This window comes from Onychostoma macrolepis, chromosome 01 (assembly GCF_012432095.1).
Source record: "Onychostoma macrolepis isolate SWU-2019 chromosome 01, ASM1243209v1, whole genome shotgun sequence".
Taxonomy (NCBI): Eukaryota; Metazoa; Chordata; class Actinopteri; order Cypriniformes; family Cyprinidae; genus Onychostoma; species Onychostoma macrolepis.
The window spans coordinates 25919261-25940007 of record NC_081155.1 but is presented as its reverse complement, the minus strand read 5'-3'; the positions used below and the strand labels follow the sequence as shown (position 1 = coordinate 25940007).

The window sequence follows — 20747 nt, the reverse complement described above, 5'->3', positions numbered from 1 at the left end:
AAAGTCTGAACATTAATCTCTTAATTTTACAATAATTAGTGAAATTTACCCAAAATAAAGGCTTAAACATCTAAAAAACGCACATTTAAGAGGCTCCTCTTTTGGTGAAAGTTTTTAGACAGCTTTCAAAATGGCCGCCAGACCATGTGAACACATGTAGACCCATATCTCAGTATGCAATGATCTGATTGACTTGAAATTATAGGAGGTATATAGTAAGAAACATATCAATTGGTTAAGACATCAGTTAGGATAATAAATTATTTTTTCTTTTTATAATCTGATCTCAAAAATGGAAGTGTGCTTAATGGGTACGTGAGCTTAATAGGTATGTTTACCCTAAATGTTCTTATTGAAAATACCAGAGGACTAGGGCTGATATGCCTTGCAGTTAAGAGGCTGCATCTAATTTGTTTCAAAATATTGTGTATTCTATACATTAGGGCTTGCAGTGTAAATGTAGCTAAGTAGACCTGCATTGTCTGTTTTGTCATTAATATTAATCAGACAACAGTATTGCTCATGTAAAAGCATTTATTAGTGAGCAGGTGCAGTCCTCCATCAAAATAACAGCCATCTCTGTCACCATCTATCTCTGTCCTAAGCATTGTTCCTTCATCTCTTTTCTCATATGACCTCTCCCACACATACATTTATCTAGACCTAGTATTTCATTTGCTTGTACCCTGTATATTGTCCTGTAGTCCATTACACCCAGCCCCCACATTTTAGTTTGCGTCTTTCTTCTGCTGCCCTTGGCAAACAGGACTCAAGGATTAATATTAGTATCTGTAGTGAGTTTTGTACGTGCTGCTGTTGACAGCCTGTAGTTATAAAGCAGAGAGGAGGACAGTCTTCTTTACACAGCTGTCGTCTTTACACAGCTGAACTGAGGATAACAGAGAGATCGGACCTTCTTGCAATGTATGCATTTTACTGTGAGATTTTCTTATTGGATGATTGGTGGAGAAAACCGATTAATTCGTTTTAATCTGAAGAAAATTTTTCAGTCATCAGACTTTTCACCATGCGGTCAATAACATCTGTTGAAAAATCCCATAGAGTCTAAAGACCACGATATTAGGAATGCACAATACACCACTACCACATCAGGAATCAGTTGATATCAGATTTTTTTTTTTTTTACTTGTACAAAGTTTACATAAGCAGGTGGAAAGTTTTTACCTGTAATTACTTTTGCTGTCATTCATTTTAAGTCCATCTTTAAAAATTTAAAATTCTGTGAAATGCAAATCTTGCAAATCTTGCAAATCTTAAAAAGCAGTGCATTAGTTCACATTGTGATGCTTAAATTAATTTGTCCTGTAGCATTTTAAACAGTTTAATTTAGTTTTCACTGTTTTTTAGTTAACTTATTATTTAAATACAATATAATAGCTTGCCTATAAATAACATATTGGCTGTTTATTAGTACTTATAAACTTATACAAAAATATTCTGCATGACCATATTCTACATCCCTATTCCTAAACTTAATAAATCCAGTCTTTTAATAAATCCACACAGAACGAGCAAACACAACCTCTTCAAACAACATAAGACAGGACAAAGAAACAGGGGAAAGGCAGGGCTATAAATACTAACCAAATGAAAGGAACTAATGGGATAATTAACAAACACAGGTGGAAACTAATGAACTATAATGAGGATTAACTAATGAGAACAGGAACTACCAATTAAGGGCAAACAGGAACTCAAACACGTGACAGATCCCGCGCTGTAACAGTACCATCGGGGAGGGGGTGCGGACGGATCAGGAAGCCATGGTGGAGCTGGCCTTTCCAGAGGCCATGGTGGATCAGGGGACTCAGGAGGCCATGGCGGATCCTCTGTGGCCTTAGCCGGCTCAGCCACCAAGGCCACGGGCATATGGACCCCCCCAAAAAAACAATTCCAGGGGGAAATTAGATCCTTCAGTGCCCGGAGGAATTCTGGGGGGTGCCCTGGAGGAGCCGGCACTGGAGATCGCTTTGGAGGAGCGGAGCTGGCTGGGACCAGCGGAGAAGATGGAGGACTGGACGGGAGGAGACTGAGGAGGCAGAGGAAGGCTGGATAGGACCAGCGGAGACAAGGGAGACGAAGGATAGCTCCTTTGAGCGGACTCTGGGATGAGGATAGGCACCGAGAACTCTGGGGGTAATGCCATATCCAGGAGCTCGGAGCATGCTGGAGCCGGCACTGGAGCGAGCCCTGGGGCTGGAATGAGGGCTGAGAGCAGTCCTTATTCCTCTTCTGGTTCACAGTGAGGGAGGCTGCTGCTGACAGCTGAGGGCTTGAGTGCGCTGGCTTGTGGTGAGCTGGAGCGTCCGCAGGCTTCCGGATGGGAGAAGGATTAGGATCCTCCACATCAACAAAGAACTTGGAATTACTTAAATCAAGTACATAATTTATAAAATCCGCTATGGGTCTGCGGAAATCGTCAGGAGTTAGAAAACAAAACAATCAATCCTCTTTGAGTCCCATCTGGAAGGAAACGTTAATCATAGAATTGCTTCAGCTCACCAGATGTAACACGCTCAGGAATTCCTCCACGCCACTCCATGCTCCAACGGCCGTCCCTCTTGCTGGAAGCCGAAAAGGAATTCCTCAGCCCAGTTCGTCCTTTTATGGTCCTGTCTTCTGTCACAGGTTGTTGGGGCTAGAAGCTCAATAGAGCACGAAGGAGTCAGGTATTCAAATGAAGAATCTTTTAATAAATCCACACAGAACGAGCAAACACAACCTCTTCAAACAACATAAGACAGGACAAAGAAACAGGGGAAAGGAAGGGCTATAAATACTAACCAAATGAAAGGAACTAATGGGATAATTAACAAACACAGGTGGAAACTAATGAACTATAACGAGGATTAACTAATGAGAACAGGAACTACCAAATAAGGGCGAACAGGAACTCAAACACGTGACAACAACTACCTTACTAACTATTAATAAGCAGAAAACTAGGAGTTTATATGAGGCAAAAGTCGTAGTTAATGATTTGTTAATAGCGAGAATTGAACCTTTAATGCAACCCAACTTAGATTTGGGAACACTATTCAGTAGTTGCTTATTAACATGCATATTACTATCATGTTGGCTGTATGTTAGTACTTGTAAAAGCACATATTAATGCTTTATTTCACATGTCCATATTCTAGGTCCATTAACCTAAACAAAACTACTATAACAACTACCTTTCTATGAAAAATCAGCAAATTGGGAGTTTATTGAGGTAAAACTCTTAATTTATAGTTAATGTGTAATTGTTTTTATTGGTTATCAGCCATAACATGAAAATAATAATTAACTTATCGTATTTACACACATAATATGATGATGGGCTCTTTTAAAGTCAGCATGAATAAAAATGCTTTCTATTATTTTTATTGTAAACGACTGTAATTTTTAATATAAAAAAAAAAAATCTCTGCTGGACTTCTGAAATCATTTCTTACGATCAATTGAAAGCTAGCGTTTATGTCTACCTCCATTTCTGAGTGCAATGCCCACATCTCAACCGATGGAAAAAGTTTCCACCCTACTTTTTGATTTCGTTGTACTTGGTATGTTTCACAATATAGAAGAAAAGATCTGTCATTCATTCTGTTTCACTGTAACTTTAACTTTAACTAAAACCCATGCAGAACACCTTTGCAAGTGCGTAGCAACACCCTTTGCGTTTCTTACTTTATTACTGAAAATGTTTAGAAATCTATATTCGGATTTTTACACATTCACCTCGGCCCAGATTCACAGTTTTTTTTTTAGTTTCAGACACAGTCACACTTCAGTGCTTGCTCATTTCTGCGTCATGGCAGACCCTCAGAGCTACAACGATGCTTTTGCTGTAGCTGACCTGCAGTGCCCTTTATAGGACACATGGCACCTCAAGGCCAAAACTCATCTGTGGAAGAACATCTGAATTTACTCTGTCCTCCCCGTGTGACTGCTGTCTCCTCTCAGGCCAAGCCTCAAAGCATGTTTCACCTCACGATCTTCCTGTCCTTAGCAACCTCCCATCTCAATTTGTCACAGAGCCTCATCTTGGACTACGTAGTTGAGTTCATTTAGGGTAGTTTGTATAAATAAAAACCTCCTTTTAGTGATGAAGCCAGTCACAGCAGTGATAAACACACTACAGACTTCACTGTAAAAATAACTCATCTGTGACTATACCTTCTGGCAGAAACTTTAACACTTTCAGGAGAGCGGCATAAGCTGTGCCACTTTTTACTTAAGATTTACTTCCTCTTGGCAAGACGAAATTAGAACACGATAAAACTAATTTTCTGTAAAGTGTAATTAGAAAGTATTTAACACAGCCTTAGAAATATGACTTCTGAAAAATGGTTTGGTTGAATCGTTCATTTAGGACAATATGTGAACGATTTACATTTCAAATCAAAATATGATCATAAATGAGGAAAGAACTACTCCAAAGCCAGCATTTGGGGTAAAAAAAGATGGCAATGGCCATTCTTTATCCAGATGTTGACGTTTTTCTTTTTTTCCCATTTGCAATTCACCAACATGTATGATATTCTGTATATTAGTATACATGGATAAGTTTGCTATTACGTAAAAATGTATGTTACCAGCCATGAGAGATTTGGTTCTATGACATAAATATGCAAAGTTTGCTACATTACATGGTGACGCCCATTATTGACACATCTTACCCTATTCTCTCTTAAAGAGATATTTACCGATAGAATGAAAAGTCTATCATTATTTACTCAACCTCATATAATTCCAAACCTGTATTGATTTTTGATTTTGTGGAATAAAAATAAATATGTCTCAGTGTCTTTGATACTCATTTAGCTTTACAATGAAAGTCAAAAAAGACGTTTTGGTCCCCATTAACTTGCATTGTAAGGGCACAAACTTTCTTAAAAAATTTAGTATTTCGCAGAAAGAAGGTCATGCAGATTTGGAACAACATGAGGGTGATTAAACAATGAGATACTTTTTTGGTAAACTATCCTTCTAATCTATACTACTGATCTGTTCTCTAGTATTTAAAAACAAACAGCATTCACTGTCACTTGGATAGGAAAACACCTGCTAGAGAATGTGTATATATCAGTATTCTGCGTTATTTTATTGTAATTCTACTGTGTACTTTCAGAATCCGCAATTTTGTGATTTTGACCACTTCATATCATCTTTATTCTCATATGCCTCATAGTTTTATGACAGAGCCTTACCAGAGTAGAACAGTACGTCTCACATGAGGATGTGCTCTCTCTCACATGCCTCATGCAGCAGGAGCTGATGGTGGCTGATTGGGCTTTGATTTGAGAGCTTGGCTATGATTGAGGTCTGAGAAAAGCACTCTACATGATAACTTGATTGAGAAAGAAAGAGAGCAAGAGGAGGATGCACAAATCACGCATGATTTCCATTTGGAGCTCTGTGAAAAGGGACTTCTTTTCCCCAGGAGAGACAGACAGTCTTAGGATTGGATGGTATGGCCTAAAACACCATATGTATATAGGATATTTCTATACTGTATAGTTTTGGATCAGTAAGATTTATATTTATTTAATCAAAAATACAGAAAAAACAGTAATATTGTGAAATATTATTGTAATTTAAAAGAATAATTTTCTATTTTAATATACTTTAAAATATAATTTATTCCTGTGATGCAAAGCTGAATTTTCACCTGTCACATGAAAACATTCTAATATGCTGATGTATTATCAACTTTTTGATACTTTTTTCATGATTATTTGATAAATAAAAAATAAAGAAAGAACAGAATTTATTTAAGATAGAAATCTTTTGTAGCAGTATTCACTACCGTTAAAAAGTTTTTATTCAGCAAGGGTGTGTTAAATTGATTTTTTTTTTTTTTTTAATCGTAGAAAAGACTTATATTGTTAGAAAAGCTTTATATTTTTGAATAAATGCTGTTCTTTTTAACTTTTTATTCATCAAAGAATCCTGGAATATATTATATTTTAAAGGAATAAATAACATTTTAAAATAGAAATCTGTTATTTTTGATTGTAATAATATACAATATTACTGTTTTTTTTTTGTTTTTGTTTTTTTTGATCAAATAAATGTAGCCTTGATGTGCAGAATAGAATTCTTTAAAAAATCTTACTGATCCCAAACCTTTGAATGACAATGTAAGATTTTTTTCTTGTTAAATCTCTTTCTTTAACATTGATGATAATAATAAATATTTCATTAAAACAGCATATTATAATGATTTCTAAAAAGAATCATGTGACACTGAAGAAATGGCTGCTTTGGCATAAAAGGAATAAACTACATTTTAAAGTCATAATGTACAATATTTCACAATATTATGGTTTGTACTGCATTTTTGATCAAATAAATACAGCCTTGATGATAACGATCATCTTACTGACCCCAAACCTTTGAACGGTAGTATGTTAATTATAAATTAAATAAAATGTTATGATAGCTAATGTGCATTTTTGGAATAGGCAGTAAATTATATGCTCTATAAATGAAAGACACCTTTCTTGCCACCTTCTCATTCTTCAGTTCTCTCTGTTTTTTCAGAATTAGCTGGGCAATGACGTTATTGCTATCAGAAAACTATTATAGAGGACTATTATAGTAACTATAGTATTATAGTTACTTTTATAGAGAATACCGCTGTACACCAAAGCAAGTATTCACATGAAAATTGCTTGTCATGTTAATTTGCTTTGCTTTTTTGATAAAAATTCTACTCTCTATCGTCGGTTGAGTTTTCATGCTTAAATTTAAGGTCTATTTGTCCTTGGTTTTGGTCTGGCTGTTGATAGGTTTCCTGGCATATTCAAGCCAGTGGTCTTAACATCAGTACACAGAAGTTGGCTTTGAAGGACTGCCTTGAGCAGGCTGCTCTTATGTGCTCTGTGTAGTAAGTCTGGACAGTAGTGCTCACAGCTATAGTCTGATGATTCAAAAAAATGACCATTTTGCAACAAATCATGTTTATTAAAACAACTTTTTTCTGGTAGTGTTTTGTGACAGTTTCCTCTAGTCTCGATTAATCTGACATGATTTATGGTTTTCTTTTTCTGTAACAGCTCCAGAGAGGGTCTGAATCCTCAGACTGTCTTGAAGTTGGGTCCAGATCTTCATGAGCTCTTAGTGGACCTACTGTGCCAGTTCAGTCCTCAGGAAGTCACCACCTTCCTTAAGACCTCTCAGGATTACCGACTGGAGGAGGCCATTCAGGTATAAATCAATGAACCTCATACACACATATCGACTGTTGGTGCCTTGTGGTCTGCTGCCTTCATATAGACAGCTGCATTCTGGAAGATGGAAGATTCTGTACCTGACATTTTTCATTATGTGTTTTTGTGACTTGAATAAATTCTATGCGTTAAATGTAGAAAGAACATAATATGGATGGGCCTTTTTACGGGATTTTTACGCCATAGTCACACTCATTGACATGACTTTGTTCATTTGCCTTTATGGTGATAGATTCGCAGTCTTGAACTTGAGAATGCAAGTACAGAATGACGCATCCGGTGTGTGATACCTGTGAGTTTTCCTAACCCTGATGTGGCCTTTTTCGTCAGTTGTAGGACCAGCTTTACTGGTGAGGGCTCACAAATGTTTAGTCTATTATTGAGAAGCTCAAATGAGTTTTGTCAGCACATATTGAAAAACAAAACATATTTTGCATACAGGCTCGGGACACATCGCACTTGCTGACTGTTTATTTTGCACACATTGTCTGTGTTGTTTTCGAGTCCAGTCCATTAAAGAAATTCTACGAATCAGCTTAAATGTGCCTGGAAATATATGCTAAGCACAAATTGCATAATGCATCTGGATCGGCTCTTTAAAATTGTGAAAAGTGAAGATATGCCCAGTTATAACACTCTTCCACATAATTTAATAAACAAATGCAGCGATCAATAAAAAATATACACAGATATTTATTTTAAATTATATTGTGTATTTTACAGGGCTCCCATAATAAAACCTGCAAATATCTGGCAATTAAAAAAAAAGTTATTTGAAAAAAAGGAAAAGGCATGAAATGTAATAAAATGCTAAAAGTCACAAAAATGTCATGGAATTTTATTTAATGAATATACATTTTTCAGGTTATTCTCTGCATGGAGTCTCAGAAAGTCAATTTAAATCTCTTCCGCTAAAATAATATATTTTCAGAATATTTCAGATATTTTTGTCAATGCAATAAAGGGTGAGAGCCTTCAGTTTGAGTAGCGTGATGCTAATTGCCGTAGACAGATAGCCTAGTTTATGAATAAGGCGCTATATATAATGAGCCTAATTTACATAAAAGGAAGTTATGTTGAAAATGAAAGATTGAGATTGACTTCAATGGTGCTTTTTGGTGTGATTTCACCACGTTTAGCATCTTGGTAAACTGCATTGCAGCCTATTAGTAAATAAGACACTGTTTTTGCACTGAAATGCGGATGATTACTGAATTCACTTCTGATACTACAGGTTTGGCATGGCAAGTTGACGATTAGGAGACCACACACTATCTAATCAATCAACATGAAACCACTGATAGAGCATGTAAAGGTTGCCAAACTGATGTAATTAGAGTGCCGGTTGACAGGCTCAGGCAGAAAGATGCCTGGAGGAAGGAATGAATGAATGAATAATAGAGGGAGGGGAGATATCCACTGTGCTGAAGCGCTGAGACAGGCAGAAGGAATCAATACTGTTACAGAGGAAGAGTGGCACCTGCTAAATATTTGAACAGGCACCTTGCACACACGCATGCATATACAGCAGCTCTAAAGTCCTGCCGTCTTGCCTTATTCTTGTCTCACTGCTCTTTGTGTATGTCTCCATATCTAGATCCATCTGCTTGCTGCTGTGTTTCTGTCAGTCTGTATTGCCTTTTTTTCTCTGAGCTTGCTCTCTGCTGCCCTGTTTTTGTATTCATGGATTCAACTGTATTCATGGATGCCGGTTCGTGTTTCTCTGCCTTCCGCATAACCCTCTTTTTTACTTTACTTTTAGAATGTGTTTGAATGTTTCATTATGGAAATGGTTTCTCGCAAACAAACAATCTCACCTAAGCACTCTCTCAGGCTGAGTCTGAGCGTGTTCATCCAGTGGGCGGCTTGGAGTGGATCATTTGTCTTGATAATCTTGACAATTTGACTGCAACACAATTGACAGGCTTATCTCTGTCTTGTCTAATCACAGATCACAGAGAAACACAAGCTGCATGAGGCAACTGCCTACCTGCTGGAGAAGAAGGGAGATGTGCAGGGAGCTTTTGAAGTGCTGCTACAGGTTTGAGCTCATCACACTACATAAGTCTGCAGTAGATTTGGAAACTGGGAAAGAGGATCCATGCTTGCTTTAAAGGGATAGTTCACCCAAAATAAAAAAGTACCCCATAATTTACCCTCAAGTCATCGTAGGTGTAAATGACTTTCTTCTTTCAGACAAATACAGTCAGTTATATTAAAAATGCCCTGGCTTTTCTAAGCTTTATAATGGCAGTGAATGGGTGTTGAGATTTTGAAGTCTAATAAAGTGCATCCATCCATTATAAAAGGTACTCCAAACGGCTACAGGGGGGGAAATAAATGCCTTCATTCATTCATCATTCATTCAATAAATCCACTTTATTTGACTTCAACATCTCAACAGTCATTCACTGCCATTATAAAGCTTGGCAGAGCCAGGATATTTGTAAATATAGCTCTAATATGTATTATTATTACATAATCAGGTCTTTATCTAACACACATGGGTTTCTAAACTGGCCCAGTAGTATAAAACTGTCCTGATATTTTAATCACAAGTACAAAGTAATAAAATAAATTATGTTTTGATTTCTGTTGGAACCATTTTGAGCAACTGCTTCCCCATCATCATCACATCCAGGTACATTCAGCATCTGGCTCATATTGGGGATTGTGAGCCTTTTGAAATGTTACTCTCAAAACATTTTCATCATCTTCAAAATCAGTTATTTGTTCGCTGACAGCTTTGTCATCAGGTCCACCATTAAATTATGCTAATATTTGATTTACAAACTTGCTCTGCAGTAAATCGCTGAGCCATGTCAAGATTTGCTGATGAAACTTGAGTATTCTCTTTTATGTCTGTGGTAATTTTTATGAGTGACACATCATTGTTTATCAGACATCACCACCTTGAGATATTCAACACTGTTGCAAAGAAAAATATATACACTTACACCATTACATACATTGGGTTGCTAACGACCCTATAAAATAAAAAACATAATAATAATAATAGAACATTGACAATTTTGTATTTTTTTCTTGTCATATTGTTGATAATGAATAGATTGAGGAATACTAAGAAGGTAGAGGTGTAACTTCAGAAAATCAATGATGGGGAGGGTAGTGGATGATGTCCCAAGGCTTTTTGATGAGATGCCTACAGGTGATGTGAGTAGGAACAAACATATCCTTTGCTGTGACTCTAAACAATGGAGTCCCCCAAGGTGGTACGCTTATTCCCACTTCTCTTGCCTTTATTAATCCATGAGTGTTTCACCAGACATGACTGCAAAGTTAAACTGGTCGCTGGTCTGATCCAACATGGTGAGGCTGCTTAATAGAAGTTGAAGATGGAACCCAGGCAGTACGGTGATAGGACTGTGACCTCTATCTTGACAGTGTAGCTCTCTCTGGACCAGTACAACTCCAGACTGGTGACCTCACATTGATGGAAACTTGAGTCGAGAGGGTCAGCAGTTTCTGAGAATAATCATCACAGAGAAGTTAACCTGATCTTGTCACACCAGCGTTGTGATCAGAATAGCATGTCAGCGGATTTTCTGCACAAATTAGAGAAGTTTGGCATGCCATCACATCCTGGTCAGCATCTGAAAGTGTATGTGTCCTGACTAGGCATATCAGAGTCTGGTGTAGGAACTGCACTGCCCTGAAGTACAAAGTGCTAGGGAGAGTGGTCTAGTCAGCAGATCTTATTACAGGCACTTAAACATCAAGGACAGGATGTTTACAAATAGATGCTTGATGAAGACCAGGACTATCCTCGCTTTATATCACGGAAATAGAATTTCACTGATACTGTCTGGCAAATGTTATCAGAGCATCTACTTAAAAACCACAAAAATACTTTGTAACATATTTTAGCCCCGTGTAACCCCAACATGTCTTTCTGTTTACTGAATAACACATAAAACAATACTTAATCTCTAACATTCTTTCCTAATGCAGTCCCTTGCAAAGCATGCATTCAGTGTATTGAAATGACTGGATTTCTCCTTTTGAAAATTTGCCAAACAATGATTAATGTGACCTTTTGTTTGATATCACCTTTTTTTTTTTTTTTTTTTAACGCCTTTATTGTACTAATGTAAAGCTAGTTATCACGTTAGCAATATCGGAATCTGCAGAACTGATTTATATTTTATAAAAAAAAAAAATTTAAATGTGGAATTCTGCAAAATGGATTTACTCATGTTCAGAAGTCTTAAATTTAACTGGTAGCACTGCAGTCTTTTTGGTAGCTGAAAGAATGATCAAATTAGACTAAAAATTCAGAAACACACATCTGAACTTTTTTAAATGAGAATATTCTGATTCAAAGAAAAGATGAGGATTTTGTATGGGCCGCCAGCCTTTTTATTAATATATTTTGAATGCTCTCAACTTAACATGTTGATTTTGTGCAATAATTATTAAAAAAATAACACAATTAATCATATTCTCTGGCCCCTGTCCCATGCATAATATTCCATAATGAACAATTTTACTGATGTCAGAGCAAGTCAAGCAAAACATTAGTAAGCAGATGTTCCTGCAGGGCATGTTTTTGCATTTAAAAACAGCTGTAATGTAGCAGCATTTAACAGAATGCCAGTGAGTTTGGGCTTTTTCAAAGTCGAACTTCAGCATTGGCGATCATAACTAGAGATGCTGAAAAGTGAGATGTGACATAACAACTAAAGACTTTCTGGCACATAGCACAAACCAATGATTAAAAAATATTGCAGATGGAATACATGAATGAAAATCTACCTTGGACTTATAGACTTTTGCACTTACTGATGTGGACTGTAGACTTACAGATGCAGGTCAGGAATAAATTAAGGTAACACTTTATTTTAAGGTCCAGTTCTAACTATTAACAAACCATTAAAATGATAACAGCTTTTCCCTCAATAAATTACTAATTTGCTTCTTTTTAATAGTTAGTAAAGTAGTTAAGTTTAGGTATTTGGTAGGATTAGGGATATAGAATATGGTCAAGCAGAATATGTGCTTTATAAATATTAATAAACAGCCAATATGTTATTAATAGGCATGCTAATAAGCAACTAGTTAATAGTGAAAATTGGTCCCTATACTAAAGTGTTTCCCAAATTAATACTTTATCTTGTAATGACAGTAAAGACTTACATTGTATATTTGCATTACTTGGAAATAAAAGCAACTTGTAACTTTCTATTCATTAGAAAACAAACAAACAAATAAATAAAATCACAGTTTCCACAAAAAAGTCAATGTTTTCAACATTGATACAAAATATGATAAATGTGTTCATGTAGAAAACAGTAATTGTAATAGTTTTTTCACAATATTACTGTTTTTGCTGTATTTTAAATCAAATAAATTCAGCCTTGGTGAGCATAAGACATTTCTTTCAAAAACCATTACAGAAAAAAAAAATCTTACCGACTCCAAATTGACAAAGTTATGTTTTTTAATGTCTATTGAGTGTTTTCACCTGCCTTAATAATACATTTGAATTATCTTCATCTGGTGACTTTTTTCAGTATATATTTAAGAATATGTAATTAATTGACCTTTCACAATAACCCACCTCGCCATGGCGGTCTCACGCCACACATCATGCGTAAAGCATTCATCACCACAAATGTGCACAGCACATGATAGAAAACAGAACAACATTATGGGTACGTGGGTCAGTATTTTTTATTATTGTTATTAATTTGGTGCTAAAATGCGCATGGAAACTTGCATCTTCTTTCAAGTTTCAGCTTTTTGCAGCTCTGATTGCACTCACTATGCACAATTACACGACACGCTATCTGTCATCCCTGTGCGTTTTGTTAAATTAATGACATTGTCATCAGGCTAAAGTGCACGAGGAGGTTACTTTACTTCCTGAACAAGTGCACACCCGAGTCTGAGTTGCTTTCACAATCATGCAAATTGTGCCACAGTTCCAGGGCAAGCAAACTCAGACCACCTCCTCCAGGTATTCTCGGGTTCGGTACCGCTTCCGTTCTACACGGCAGCTTTCACATTACCGTGTTTTCATGCGAACCGTGCCTTGTTTCGAACTAAACTGCCAGTGTGAAAGCACCCTCAGAAATGGCCAGTTCATTTAGATGGTGTTTCAGAGAACAGTGTCTTAAATATCCCTGGTGAGACAGAAAGGGCAGGTGGAAATGCGCTATCGATCTGTTGATTTCTGCTTCTCAGACCCTGAAGGGCAAACTCCACAAACTTGCCCTGGATGGCTCAGAGGCAGACAAGCCCGATGGTGAGGAGCAGGAGACAGGTGATGAAGTGCTGAGTCTGTTACAAAGAGTGGAGGAAGCTCTGCATGACATCATTGCTTTGTGTCAGAGGAGCTCGCACGGCCTCAACCAGCAGCAGAGAGAGGTGTGTGTGTGTACGTGCGCTGTCCGATCAACCTGAGCTGTGTTTTTCATGAACAGGATGTATTGATCTTATTCCCGGTTTTACATTTCTCTCTCTCACTGTGTGTGTTCATCAATCTTCCATCACTCTCAGGCGTTGTGGTTTCCTCTCCTCGAGGCGATGATGTCACCACAGAAACTACTCAAAGGAGCCGACACCAAACACACTTCAGAGGGTGAGACAAACACACACACTGAGTTTATCCACAGTATAGCAGCAGTCCTCAACCTTTGTAACTCCAACGCCCCTATAAGAATAAATATTCAACAATATAAAAAAGCCCCTCATTCTCATCCTATGATATTTATTATCTTACTTCTGAAATGACAACAATACTCTTTTTCAAATGTTTTTAAAAAGCTACATTATAGTGTGTATAGATTCAATTAGATTTATACAGCCTTCAAATGGAGTCGGAAATTCTGCATTTACAAAAGAATTTGTATTTACAGGTGGAATTTTTCTCACACACACACACACATATATATATATATATATATATATATATATACTTTTTTGTAAGCAATTATGTAAAAAATGGCAAATGAAATACAAAATGGAATATATATAAAATAAAATAAAATAAAATAAAATAAATAAAATACAAAACAAAACAAAATAATTTATTTTATTATTTTGTTTTGTTTTGTATTTTATTTATTTTATTTTATTTTATTTTATTTTATTTTATTTTATATATATTCCATTTTGTATTTCATTTGCCATTTTTACATAATTGCTTACAAAAAAGTGTGGTTATTTCTAATTTTCAAAGTTTGCTGTAGATATTGTGCATCAATAAGTGATAAAAATTACAATTATTTTTAAAATAAAATAAAATAAAAAGATAGAAAGCAATAGCAAACTTCCATATTATTTTTCAGACATGAATGCGTAACTTGTAATAATGATGAGTTTTTCAGGTGCACATGAAGGCTAATGATTATTCTGTTAATCATTTCATTTTTCTCCAACAATAACTTCTTATTTCTAATACAGTTCCATGAGACGACTGGATTTTCAGTAGTTTTAGCTTTTTAATGAAGTTTGATAATAAATACATTAACCCTAATCCTCATAGAAAATACAAAATAGGCAATAATTAAGTGCTTTAAAGCTTCCTTTGTTTTGTTTTTTTAAATGAAAATAATTAAAACTGATAAAAATAATGTAATATATTTTTTTTTTTTACTAATTTCACAGACCTTAGAGAAGCACTGGTGTATAATGAATTTAGCTGAGGGCTCAGTCAGTCCTGATTGTTTCTCTCTTTCCTCAGCATTAAAAGAGCTCACTATGAAAGTCTTAAATAGCATGTCCAGTTTTATCGCCCCACCAGCCATCATTCAGCGCATCCTACAGGTAAGCACATGCTCTTGTTGTTTTTAACAGCTCATGCAGTGTAGCTTAAAACTAGGCTGTTTTAATGCCTGTTGCTAAACGGTAGTCATTGTGTGCATGTTCAGAGGTCGCTCATTGTGTTCCAGTGATTGTGGTACGTGTGAGATGTTATTGTTCTGTGGGATTTGTGGGATTTGTTTGGAAAGACTTAAAGCCTTCTGACTTGACAATAGGGTAGCAGGCTCAAGCTCAAAATCCCATGGTTCTTATTTGTGCAAAACTGTTGACACACTCACAGACATTTACACAGATTCTAAATTCAACTGCTCTGGATATGTCAACAAATCTACCGTCTTGAAACTTTTAAACATCAGGTTTATGATTCCTAAAATGTCGTTTGTGCATTTGCTTGGGTCATAAAATGCTGCTGTACAGTAATTGAAATCCATTAAGTCCTTTATAAATATAGCTTTTATGCACTTCAAATTATGGTGTGTTTCTTTTATATTTTGATTCCAATTCAGATTATCAAGTTAAAATTACTTTGAAGTTCAACATAAGGTTGACGCACACTTTTTATTACACTTATATCATTGTTATGTGAACCCCAAAAAGTACATATTTGTTTATAACTTGATTTATTTATTTGTTTATTTATTGTAATCTTTATTGAACTTTTGTTCTTTTTTTAAACTTTTTGTGTTTATGATTGTTTTTACTGTTTACCTTAGAAATGTTATGCAATCTGTGCTCAATATTCATCATTTTTATTTGCAAACACATTTTATAATATTCTGTTTCTTTTAGAATTTTATTCAGTAGTATATATTGACATTTATGTTCAATACTTATTTTGTAAGTAATAGTAATTTTGTGAAAATTACTAACATTCTGGATCAAAGGGATTCATACCTTTTCAGTATGGCAGGATATGCTATGTTAAATACTGTAGGATCATTTGCTTACAGTGGCATCTACAGCCTTTAAAAATTAGATTTTTTTTTTTTTTTTGTCGCAAGCTTTCTCAGAATTCACAGTTAGTTCTCGTATTTGGATTGATGGACACACTGCAGAAGCTGAACAGCAAATTTGCTTTTCAGCTCAGAGCCTTGTGTAGCCGTTTCAAACATACACACACACATACATTTTTGCTCTCCATGAGATCGATACCGCAACTCATGAATTGGTTGAGGCTTTGGGCAGTGGAAGGCCTTTATCGGTTTTCATCTGCACATATTCAGTGCTGTCAGCTTTCCCCCATCGATCAGCCATTCTCCCCCTCCTTATCAGTGCTATTACACCAGCACTCTGCTTCAACCTGCTGTCATTAGAAACTCTGTGATTTCTTTTGAATCAGTGCTTATGATTTGTTTTTTTTTTAGTGGTTTGCAGATATACACTTCTGTTTAAATTTTGAAGACTTTAAAGACTTTTTTGGTAACAATTTATTACAAACCACTTACTTGTAAACTATTAGTTTATAGTTTAGAATTTGTATTTTTAATACAGTAGTAGGATTTATGCAAATAGTGAGATCTTCTTTTATTTTCACTGTAATACACAAATTATTATTGTTTATTTAGCTCAAGAGTTATAGTTTAAAGAGATAATGTTTTTTTTATACTTAACTGATGTGTTGTATTTTAAACCAGTATTAAAGTTGTTGTTAATGGTTATTTGGAGTAAACGGTTCTCCTTTTAGATTAGATCATAAAAAAACAATCCCTAATATTTAAGTGCCTTTATTAGACATTTTTGGAAATGCTGCCAATACGCAAATGCATATGACTATTCATAAGATGTTAAAACACATCAGCTACTGTAGAGTTAGGATACAAAGGATGAAAAACAAAGGATAAGAAAAAACTTTTCACGTATGAGCTTATACAATAATCTTTTTTTTTTTAGTTACAGTCACAATGAATGAAAAACTCCTTAAATTGCTTTAAATTGATCAACAGTATCAGTAAAGACAGTACTGAACACAAGAATCCTGGTTTCATAAAAAATATGAAGCAGTGCAATGGTTTTCAACATTGATAATAAGAAATGTTTCTTTAGTCACAAATCGGCATATTAGAATGATTTCTGAAGGATCATTTCACACTGATGACTGAAGTAATGGCTGCTGAAAATTCAGCTTTGCATCACAGGAATAAATTACATGTTAAAATATATTCACATTGAAAACATTCATTTTAAATTGTGTTAATATTTCACAATATTACTGTTTTTACTATATTTTTGATCAAATAAATGCAGCCTTGGTGAACAGATTCTTTCAAAAACATTTGAAAATATTACCAATCCCTTACTGACCCAACTTTTAAACGTAAATCTTAAAGGGGTGGTTGATTGCGATTTCACTTTATTAACGTTAGTTAGTGTGTAATGTTGCTGTTTGAGTATAAACAATATCTGCAAAGTTGCGGCGCTGAAAGTTCAATGCAAACAGAGATATCGCCATGTTGTGCTGCTTTAGAGAAGAGGAAGAGGAAACTAGGGGTGCACGTAAATATCTATTCATATATGAATCACGATTCTGTCTTCTAACGATTCTAATGGATTCACAAGTTTCAAAATCATATGTTCTAAAGCAGTGGTTCTTAATACTGCTCCTAGCGTCGCCCTGCTCTGCACACACTCTGCATCTCTCTCTCTCAGATCATCAGCTCAGTGAATACTCTTATTTTCACACAGATATGAGAAACGTTGTACACATGCGTGTGGTTGCTGTGCTGTATTAAAGCGTTGATCAGGATAAAACCATATATTAAAAGCTAACAGAAGTAGTAGCACTTACAAATAACAGCGTATCTAAAAGTATGAGACAACAACAAACAAAAAAAAAAAAACATACAATTAAAAGCCGTGCTTGCACAGGTTCCGCACGATCCTCTTCACTAATATCATCTGCGTCTTAATCGGGCTCAAATTGATAATCAATGTAGACGACGCCATTGTTTACAATACAACCGGAGCACATGCCGCTGAGGTGAAGGGCGGGAAATTTAGACACGCACTAGAGGCGGTTTAGCCAATCACAGCACACTGGACCAGCTAACCAATCTGAGCCCATCGCGTATTTCTGAGGGAGGGGCTTCATAAAACCAGGAAACCAGGATCAGGGCGTTTATCAGAGAAGGGACAGAGCAGTGTAGAATAAAGGTAAATTATGTGAAAAATAATGCGTTTTTTTAAAAACGAAGCATGAACACATGTTTGACTGCACCCCATAAACACAATCAAGCCTAGAAAAAAAACAGTCAACCACCCCTTTAAGACAAAACATTTGCTGTCACTATAGTTTTTGACATTGTTCATGTTCATTATGATTCAGTAATAGTCTCTTTTTTTTGTGGCCCATGTTGATTCATTAATCTCCCTGCCTCAGCATCTATCTGAGCAGCTCTGGTTCTGCCCGGCTGCTGATGGTGACATTTGATGGCATTTGCTCACAGCGTGTAATCATTAGTACGCTGCTGTGAATGCAAATGCACCACTGACAAGGAACAGGAAAGGTTAGAAAGAACCCTATCAAGTTATACTAACAAATGATCGCAATCAATATATTACATAATCAACAGGTGTCATCTTGAATGTGCACTTACACCTGGGCAGAGGCACCTGCAGCTGTACACACTGTGCTAGCTTATTGTTGTATTTATTATTATTATGTAATTCAAGGCTTAGAATTGATTTGCAATTTGTTTGCGCTTCACAGAATTCTAAGAGAGGGGGCGGTGGTCTGCACCAAACCAAGCTGGTGGCGATGCTGTTTGCAAATTTTCATTGGAGCTATGGTTTTGGGAAGCACCTAATCTTAGAACTATGTTGGTAACAGCAGAACTTGCTGCTTTTGGAAACACACGCCTGGGTAGATCTGTTACCAACTGCGTTGGTAGCCAACCAGATAACCACCTTAAGCTTAAGATACCTGGAATGTATGGAATATTTACCTACTATAGTAATCTGCCAAAGATATTTCTAGAAAACAAGATGGCATGTGAGGATGTAGACTCCTGAGATCATGGCGTTCTGAGTGGAGATCATTCTTACTGTTGATCAGAGGAGCCAAATACTCTCAATGTGGATTTTTTTCACTCATTTTCCAACATTCATTTGCTATGCATTTAAACCCTTTTCACAAGTAATGTAAAATATAGCAGGGTAAACCTCTTTAGAGGTACATGGGAGACTCTAGCAAATATTATGTCTGCGTTTCCTTTTGCTCCAGCGGCAAATTAGATCATCCAATATTGCATTTACTTGGCTTCCCACAAGGAGAAAAAGATCTAGAGAAATGCATTACGGCAGTCAGAAGAGAGAAAGATGTCAAATTTTTTCTCACATTTTTGGTCAGTCTGAATAAGTCTGGTAATGTTGTTTCCATCAGCAACGCCTCTCTACATTATATTGACAGTATTATCTCTCTTAATAGCAGTATTTTTCATATCTCACACACTGTGATATGTGGGTGGATGGAGTGTAAGGGGGCATTATATTTCTATAAGAGAACTGTAAATCCTGGTTCTCCAGAGTTCAAAGGGGTATAAATATAATTGCAATATTGAAATTCTTTTTGGTTGTCCATGGATGTTTGCATTTGTTTACAGCTTGTTTACAGGGCGTCTGAATAGTGATAGCTGTTTGGGAGGCTGAATAACACCTGCAACTAGAGTGGCATGCATATCTATTAAGGAGTTTAGTCAAGGATGCTCATCTGAGTCACACATTCTGAAGTAATTAGTAGAGCATCTCTCTTCTTTCTGTCTGTCTCTTCCTGAAGCAGTAGTTGTACTGTACAACTCACAGAAGGTTTATAGTTGCTCCCAGCGGCGTACTGCATGGCCCTTGAGAACCATGAGAACCATTTGGATCAGGGTGAAATAGCTTTGCTGGAAATAGAAAGTGATGTTATTTTAGACTATTTTTCTCTTGCAGTGAATTCTTTTCTCTTCATTCATCCTTTTCTGTGCTAAATTATTTTCTTTATATCATTCTGTAAATCTATAACAGCTCATCAAAGATTTAAAATTGTAACCACGTAGTAAACATTTGAACAAAATTATTATAACAATATTTATAGTATTTATTAAAGTTAGTATTATAATAATAGTAAAATAACTCCATAATAAAAACTATGATCTAAAGAAATAGTGAAATTAACATAATTTCCATATTTACTGTGTGAACATGATTTAAACTTGCATTCAAAAGATTAAAATAAATAAATAAATAAAAAAAGCTTTATTAAAACATTAAACTGAATAAAAGTGACAGTAAAGACATTTATAATCTCACAAAAGATTTATATTTTTAATAAATGCTGTTCTTTTGAACTTTGAAAAAAGTATCACATAAAAACAGGATTGTATACCACTGAAGACTGGAGTAATGGCTGCAGAAAATTCTTTGCCATCTCAGAAATAAATTACGTTTTAAAATATAGATTTTTGTGAAGCTAGTGTACTTTTTTCATGCTTGAGATGAAACCTGAAATATGTAATGTGTGAAGAAAATATTATTGTATTTAATTTCCAATCAAATTATGTATTATATAAAGAAGTCAGCCATCTCATTCCAAAAATACTCCAAAAATATACTGCAAATTTATACCACAGGATGCTCTTAAATATAATACATAATTTTGAATGTGGTGGAAATGGTACTGCGGTGGGAATTACTTGAGGCAATTCTCCCTTACACTGACAAATTAAATAAACCAGTGAGCGTATG

The 20747-nt window shown here is 35.6% G+C and overlaps 1 protein-coding gene across 1 annotated transcript in view; it reads left to right on the top strand.

Annotated features, from left to right (window-relative positions):
* Positions 1–20747, top strand: part of vps8 (VPS8 subunit of CORVET complex) — a 143956-nt gene that overhangs the window by 86725 nt on the left and 36484 nt on the right. The window contains exons 35-39 of the mRNA XM_058758450.1: positions 7065–7215; positions 9190–9279; positions 13446–13628; positions 13761–13842; positions 14947–15029. Of these exons, the coding sequence (XP_058614433.1) occupies positions 7065–7215; positions 9190–9279; positions 13446–13628; positions 13761–13842; positions 14947–15029 (589 nt within the window). The remainder of the gene's footprint in view (positions 1–7064; positions 7216–9189; positions 9280–13445; positions 13629–13760; positions 13843–14946; positions 15030–20747) is intronic.